The sequence below is a fragment of the Nematolebias whitei genome, chromosome 22, assembly GCF_014905685.2.
Source record: "Nematolebias whitei isolate Nwh7 chromosome 22, NemWhi1, whole genome shotgun sequence".
NCBI classification, from domain to species: domain Eukaryota; kingdom Metazoa; phylum Chordata; class Actinopteri; order Cyprinodontiformes; family Rivulidae; genus Nematolebias; species Nematolebias whitei.
Genome location: NC_056519.1, coordinates 13,795,587 through 13,803,954, shown reverse-complemented (window position 1 = coordinate 13,803,954; position 8,368 = coordinate 13,795,587). Strand labels below are relative to the sequence as shown.

Here is an 8,368-nt window from a genome sequence, read left to right as displayed (position 1 = left end):
AAAAAAAAAAAAAACGCAATTGGAATATTTTCCAAAATCTTTCAGCCCTAGTTATTGCATGAGGCTTAAAAGCTAATTTATGTTCCAAAATTGCCCCAAACTAGATTTTTTTTTTTTTGCAAAATACTTTATACTTGTACCAAATATAGTTCTACATTCTCTCTAGACTTCTTCAAACTACAGTCAAATATTTTGAATTATTATTATTTTTTTTAATTCATCTTGCTTTTGCATAGTAATTTTGTTTGGAATATATTTTGGGGACAAGGGGCAGATATTATAAGAACTCATTCTTCTTCTGCTGCCTTTCATTTTATTTCTGTGATTGTATATCTTTTTTCTTTTCTTTAAATTGTATTATATTTGTTGTTTGGATGAAATGAATAAATAAAACATACATACAATTCTTGAAGGACTGAAAATCTTAATGAATTTAAAAGTCATCACATTGTGTCCTTGACGTGTCCATGTTTGAACAGACAAGCAGCAAACACATAAACCCTACAGCACACACTCCCAGTGTAAACATCGTCTTTTAAACCCAGTCTGCAGATCAACACTAGATCTCTTAATCCCATCAGAGACTTCCTACAGTCAGCATTCATCCTTCACTCTCACAGATTTGGTAAGACAGGCTTTCCAAGACGGAAACCCCTTAATCATCTTCTAATGAAAGTGATTTAGGATTCTAATCTGTTCCTAAAGAGAAAAACCAGCTGAGATCATTATGGGTAACAGGATGCTCACACAACAAAAGGGATGTTTGAGGATGTCTGCAGAAGTAATTGAGCTACCAAGGGATAGAAAATAAGAGCTCTGATTTGAGACGATGCAACAGTTAAACTGAGAACTGAGGAAGAAATAATAATAAAAAAAAAACACCTTTATGTTGTTTTTATTCATATTTCACATTCTTTTTATAGTCCATTTTGGTGTTTTGCACTTGTTTAAAACTGGGCTTTATATATTTTCTTGTCGATTTTTACTTTTTTTTTTAACTTAAATAGCAGAGAGAACTTACACTTTCTCATAATTCATATTAAACATTACATTTATTAATCACTGTAAAGAAAAGGGATATTACCCGTTTACTGAGGTGAATTATTCCATAATAGCAGCTTTGTACATGTCTCCATCCTCTATGGCACAACATGACGTTCAACTTTGGTCAATCATCTTTCAGGGGTCTGTCAAGCACTAGCTGCGTAATAGTTAAGTAAAGAAATTGCAATTCCTGTGAAAATGCAGTGTGAATGCTTATTGCAGAAGAACTTGCTGAAAAACAGCTGAAATTAGCTAAAGAAAACATGCTGAGATAGAAGAAAATGCCTAAATTAGCTAAAGAAAGCAGAAATAACACGCATTTGCCGAATTAGGTTTAAGTGAGCAGAAATGAGCACCACAATTAAGAAATACGCTAAAAACTATGCTGAAATTATGAAATAGTTGAAAAATAGCTGAAAAGGCTAAAACTATCTTTAATAACAGCAACCTGGATTAGGCTCCAAGTTTACTTTGAATAAATCACAGGAATTTACTCTTACAGCTGCACAAACAAAGAGGAACCCAAATACAGGCTTAACATGCAGGAGGTGAACACGATGCAGTGGGACTTTAACAAACTGAAAACAAAAGCTGTAAATCCAGAAACCAAAAGAAAAGAGACGAGGATCTGATAATGAGCAACTCAAAATTTGGCACTTTGTTTAATGTAAACTAGTGGAGGAGGAGCGGAAGACAAACAGGAAGCAGTGAAAATTACTAACCAAGTCCACATGTTTGTAGTGGAAAGAAATGTGTACGAAGACAAATGACAAACCAGGCAGCAAACTGTGAAACATGAAAAAGGGCGGCTGTGGCTGAGTGGTTAGAGCAGTCGTCCTCCAATGCAAGAGTTGGGGGTTCGAACCCCACAGCAGTCACATGCCGAAGTGTCCCTGGGCAAGACACTGAACCCCTCATTGCCTCTGATGTGTGTCCCATCAGTGTATGAATGTGATAAAGCTCTGATTAGTCTCTTTAGAATGATTTGTTCAATTAGCTTTGTAGAGATCTAGTAGAGTGCTGTATGGATGGATAAATGAGGACACAGATTGTAGTGTAAAGAGCTTTGAATGAAGAGTTATCTCAATAAAGATAGAAAGGCACTATATAAGTACAGCCCATTTACACACACACACATTTTATTTCTTGGATTTGTGTATTGATGATTTATTAAAGCGTTGTTTTCTAATAAAGCAGCGCATTTCCATCTTCTTTTGTCAAATTAAATTTGACCAGGTATTTTGTTTATTTGGTCAAATAAGGAGCGGCACAGTGGTTCTTTGTGTCATTTGTCTCTACGTGTCCCTGTGATGGACTGGAGATCTGTCCAGGGTGTCTCTTGCCTCTCACACAGTGACTGCTGGACATGGGCACCAGTGATCCTGGCGACCCGAAAAGAAGAAGCGAGTAAAGAGGATGGATGGATAAACAGGTGGTTAAGACTTGATTAGGTAAAAATAGGGGACAACCATGGAAGATTTGAAGGATTAAAGGATTTTATTGTCATTCACATCACATGTGGTACATGAGGTGGAACGAAACTATGTACACAGGGTCCTAGTTACATTCAACAAAATCCATCCATTCATTATCTTTACCTGCTTCTTCCTTTTTGGGCTGCGGGGGTCTCTGGTGCCCATGTACAGCAGTCACTGTGCGTGAGGTGGGGGACACCCTGGACAGGTCTCCAGTCCATCACAGGGACAAAGAGACAAACAACCATTCACTCTCTCACTCACACCTAGGGACAATTTAGAGTTACCAATCAGTCTAACATGCATGTTTTTGGTCTGTGGGAGGAAACTGGAGCACCTGGGGAAAACCCACACATACACAGAGAGAACATGCAAACTCCACCCAGAAAGACCCCCAGCCAGGATTTGAACCGGGCGACCTGCTCGCTGAGAGGTGGCAGCTCTACCGTGCTGCCATCCATGGAAGATTTGTGGGGGTTAAATGCATTTTGTACATGTGACATCACATTCTGAGCCAACTAACTGTAACAAACCTCCATCTTCCACCAAACCACTAACAAATCCAGTTTGTTGCAACTCTCCTCAGATGTCTGGACACATCGATTTAGACAAAACAGAACTGTTGTGACGACTGTGTGTGTTTGCGTTATATTCACAGATATGTCATTTGCTATTATGAGTAAGATTGCAGCCACACAAAGTTGTGTATCAAATCCTGCTAAGGTAAATGATTAAAATAGTTCTTAGTAAAGGTGATCATTTGCTTAAAGGAGTCTGAAAGACGACATATCTGATTTGATTTTGTTTTTGCTCATCCCTCCTTCCAGCCGTCAGAATCTCTTCAAGCCTTGAGAACTCTGCTCAATCAACTAAACCTCCCCAACCGGCCGTCACCTTCACACTTCCTGAGCAAACCTCGACTCATCCATCCATACATCAAAGCTACCTTACAGCTTCAGTTGCAGACACAGTCTTGTGTACAAAGTACAAAGATGTCAGAATGCAAGTCGCTGGCCAGTATGTCCTATTACCATCAATCATGTCACCTACCCAGGCTGTCTCCTATCAGTGCTGAGGACCAGTTACACAGAACCACTGTGTCCAGTGTTGCTGAACACCCGTAATAACAGCTCTTATGTCTCAATAAAACTCGATCAGGCTGCTCAAAGGAAACCACCACTGGCTTCACTTTGTGGCCATCTTTCAAAACATAACACATCAGGGGAGCTTGTGGTGCTTCGACACAGACATTTTACACTTCAACCTCTTCATATAATTAGGATGTGCCCTTGACAGCAAACACACACACACACGTTATATCTCAGTATACATCTGCTTCCTGTACCAAACAGCTCCCATTTAACACAGCTGTTAGCGATTCCCAAGGTTGCCAGGGAAACGGTGCAATGGAAAATTCTTGGGAATTTCCATGTGGTAAAAGATTCCCAAGAAAATAAAGCCGTGCTGGAGTAATGGTTTCCTACAAACTTCCATGAGCATGTGCAACTTTGAGTGTGTTTTGAAGCTGAAGGTGGGAAACTTCACAGACTCAACAGCAACACTCCTGACTACACATATGGGCAAAAAGTTTAGTCCTCTGCCACTGTACACCCCTCCATGTCTGAGTCAGGACACGCAGCGCCCCCTCCCCTAACAGAGAGACCTGCCTAAATATAGCCAGCCCTGAGAATAGGTTGGAGGGGGAGTGAATGGATGAGAAACAGAGGAAGAGTTCATGTGAATGAGAGAAATCGAGGGACGCATGCGAGGAGGATAAAAAGAAACTGAAACGGAGAGAGTGAATAAAAACAAAGATTAAAGAGCAAACATTATCGGCAGGTTTTACGGCCCTGCATGTGTAACAGATACTGCTCAGGCCGTCAGCTGCTCGACGCTTCCTGAAATATATGTGCTTACACCAACTCCCTTATGGCCAGGAGGCACAAATCACAGCCGAGGAAACTCCGAGCAGCGCAGAGACGACTGCTCGTTACATTTCATCCATCCTGCTCACACCTCTGCATTAACTTTCTGATTCAACAAAAGATGAAGTGGTTTAATCCGACTTCCATTTGATGAGACACTGTCAGTCCTTTCTCAACTTCTGAGAGTCAGTGACTCTGTGATCTGATTGAAAACACACACCACAGTCAAGCCTTTTCATATTTACCAAAATAAAAGAAAATATATAATCAAAGAAAAAACTATCCAACAATTACTAGCATTTTTTTTTTTTTTTACAGAATATGGATGTATTTTCTGGTTCAAATCCTCCTGCAATAAGTTCACAAAAAAAACAAACAGGAAAAAAAAAGTTTTCTTAACAACAAAGCAACTTTTAATTCACATCATGAGTATTCAACTGTGATTGCTGCCTGACATGGCGTATGAGTTTTTTTTTTCCTGTTACATCCTTTAGTATTGATTTATCTAGGGATGCACAATATTATCGGCAAAGTATTGGTATCGGCCGATATTAGCGATAAAATTAAATATCGGACATCGGACGTTCCATTAAAATAACTCACCGATACAAAAAGATGATATGTATGTATGTATATATATATATATATATATATATATATATATGTATATATGTATATATGTATATATATGTATATATATATACATATATATATAATTATTTATTTATTTTTTAACCTTAGTTTAGCATAGTTCTTAGTTCATATTTTAGATCTTAATGTTTTTCTTTACAATTTATATTTTTGTTGGGTGTAACCAGGACCCTGTATTTGGCATCTGCATTTAGTAGCAGGCCAAATTGACAAAGGCCATGCAGAATAATGTAGTATTTTAATTCTACAGCAGAGAAAGCTATGTAGTAAGTAAATAGTAGGTCTAGGAAAAAAAAAATGGTATTGGTATCGGCCAAATATTTTGGCATATCGGATATCAGCCAAAAATCCAATATCATGCATCCGCAGATTTGTCTCTACAAAAAGCAGCCTAATAGTATTAATGTGTGGTGTTCTGGGTGGATCACCTGCTCCTGAAATTCAGGCAATAATGTTTTTGTTCGCATAAGTATTTGTCGTCTAATTCTCATGAACCACTTGACAAATTTTTATTAAATTCAAAGTAATCACTGGATGTACGGCTACAACTGATTCAAGATGAATGCCACAGCCAAATGACCTAAAAACACACACACACACACACACACACACACACACAATAGTGGCTACAACTGAATCAACTGTATTGAAATGAAGCTAAAGTTTGGAGTAGTGGGAAAGGTGGATGATGATAATGCATTCCTTTAATTACCAGTAGATCATGTTTTTGGAAGGATTTTTTAAAGTTACTAATCTTCATCATATTCTCCAGATGCAGTTATGCTTGCTATGTGAAGAGCTGTACGCCCACTGATCAGCAGAGATGAAGCCACAAACAAGAACTATGACCCTTAAGCTCATTAAGCATGAAATCTAGTTATCTTAAAGAAAAACAGCAAGGGAAAGAAAGAAGCCTAATCAAAGACGTATTGAGGGGCTGAATGGAGGGAAAAATGTCTGTGTCCAAAAAGACAGACGGTTAAAAAGATATAGAAGAGTTTACATTTTAAACAGCCCATCAGTTAGTGTTTTATGATCCCCTTTCCCATTTAAATCCTCCTTGTGTTCTGGGTGGAGCTCTCTGGGGAACGATCTGACATTAGATGTTGCATATTAGATTTGATGTCAATCAGTTGTCTTTGGGCAACAAAGATGGAGAGACGGACAGAGGATGGACAGGAAACAGCCAGCAAGGCGACGAGACAAAGAAAGAACGATTTTTCTTAAAAGAATCAGCTACAAAGTGTGCACTTATAAACATGGATGAACTGAATTCTTTCCCGATTTGAGCGTTCCTCATTTACAAACCGTCTGCATCAGGGGTGCAGCTCACTGTGTGAATTTTATGTACACAACCCACAGATCAATCCACTTAGTGCCCATGAAATATGGGGAGTGGACCGGCCGCTCTGCTAGTCTGACATCATCGTGCTCGCTCATTAGGCTAAGTGCCATCATGGCTCACCACCACCTCTGGGACCAGACTTAAGCTGCGTTTAAAACCAAACCCTGCCGTCTGAGGGCTCTGTTAGAACCGGCAGGAACGTCTGACCTGTTGATTTAGGTGCGAGGTGCCTTTAATTAAGACAGCATCCTCAGATTGTGGCTGGATCCAGCAGCCACATTTAGATGGAGTGAACAAACTCTGTAACACGACTTTAGAGTTTGATGAACGAGCAGACAGTTTTCACCTCAAACAAGAGTCAAAGCTCCATTCCTGCATATAAATAAAATGTAAGATAAATTATTTATATCCTGCCCAGCTCACAGCAGCTGGTTAACAAGTCTTTGCAAAAAGGAGGGGCACCAGAACATGGTTTAGGAATGGTTATGCACAAATTATATACTCTAAGTAACGACAAAATATAAAGATATTAAAGACCCAACATATCCCTGCAGAAAGGTTTTGACTAAGATTTTAGACTTATGGCTGATTTTGTTAAATTTTTGTAAATTATGTTATAAAACATTTGTTATATCGAGAACAGCACTCGGCTAATATTGTAGTATTGACTCAATATTTGTAACGTAGACTGAGTCACAGTCATTTTTCTGTTGGCTAATATCAGGTAGCTGTGGAGGCCATCTTGAATTGGACTGGCACCAAATGTTAACCACTTTTAGTGGTTACTTCCTGAAAATTTCTATAAAATATGTCATGTCCATGAGATATTTTGCTAACATGTTGCAGAATGAGCAGCACTCAGAGTATGTCTTGTGAATGACTCTCAGCTACTACCAAATTTTAGCTAAAAATCTGATTAAATTAATCCCACTCTGTGTCTTCTAATGTCAGCTGTGCCATCCTGAATGGAGTTGGCTCCAGAAGTTAATTAGTTGTAGAAGAGCATCCAATAACGTCCTCAAATATATATATTTGTTAATTCTGGTCCATGAGATATTTTGCCAACAGACATACAGACAACGCATTATTGCCAGCCTTCATCCTTTCAGTTCATTTCCATTAAGAACATGAGGCGCGTCTTGGAGAAAGTTAAGTGTCTGTGTTGCCAGCTAGAGCTGCAGCTGAGCAGAAGTAGCTTCATCTCAGCTTTCAGAGTCAAAGTTTCACCTAACATCATTCCTCCTCCTCCAGTTGAACGCTTCAAAACGAGACAAACATCGCGTGTTTTACACAGAAACAAAAGTCATGCGCTCAGTCGAGCACGAGCCAACAGGCTGTTGTGAGGCTGTACTCACACCGGGGCTGTTGGGAAGAGTCCTGTCGACACGGACCACACGCTCAGCAGAACCAGAACACGGAGGCTGTAATCCATGGTTCTGTTCAGGTCCTGCTGCTGGAAACACGACGCAAAACGCACAAATCCACAGCGTTCCCACCGCACGCAAACGCCTCACGCAGCCGCGGGTGCGCGTTTGGAAACAAATCTGATCCGGTGGCTGTCTGAGAATCTGAGACCCCCCCACCCCAACCCCCCTCCCCTCCACCCCGCCCACTTCTGGACTTCAAGCGCGTGCGGTTCTAGCCTCTCCAAAGTGTCAGCTGGAGCGCGCGGCAACCCCCAAAACACGAACAACACAATTAAAAGCGCACGAGCGCACCGTTACTTGTTCTAATCTGCACATAAACACAAATGTCTTTTTAGTTTTGGAACACGTTCATTTGTAGTTTGTCCATTTCTGTGGACATTTTGAGAACAATTCAAAAACTAAAAACGTTCTGACAATAGAAACACTTTTGAAAGGAGTTCATGTCCAGCATGGTGTATCTGATCATGGAGGGAACCTCCAGGTCTCAAATTGTTCAGGATG

General features: G+C 39.9%; 1 protein-coding gene across 1 annotated transcript in view; it reads right to left on the bottom strand.

Moving 5' to 3' along the window:
* Positions 1-7,996, bottom strand: part of cacna2d1a (calcium channel, voltage-dependent, alpha 2/delta subunit 1a) — a gene marked incomplete in the record, with an annotated part of 124,783 nt that extends 116,787 nt beyond the window's left edge. The window contains 1 exon segment of the mRNA XM_037696172.1: positions 7,796-7,996. Coding sequence (XP_037552100.1) covers positions 7,796-7,872 — 77 coding nt within the window.
* Between the last annotated feature and the right edge of the window lie 372 nt (positions 7,997-8,368).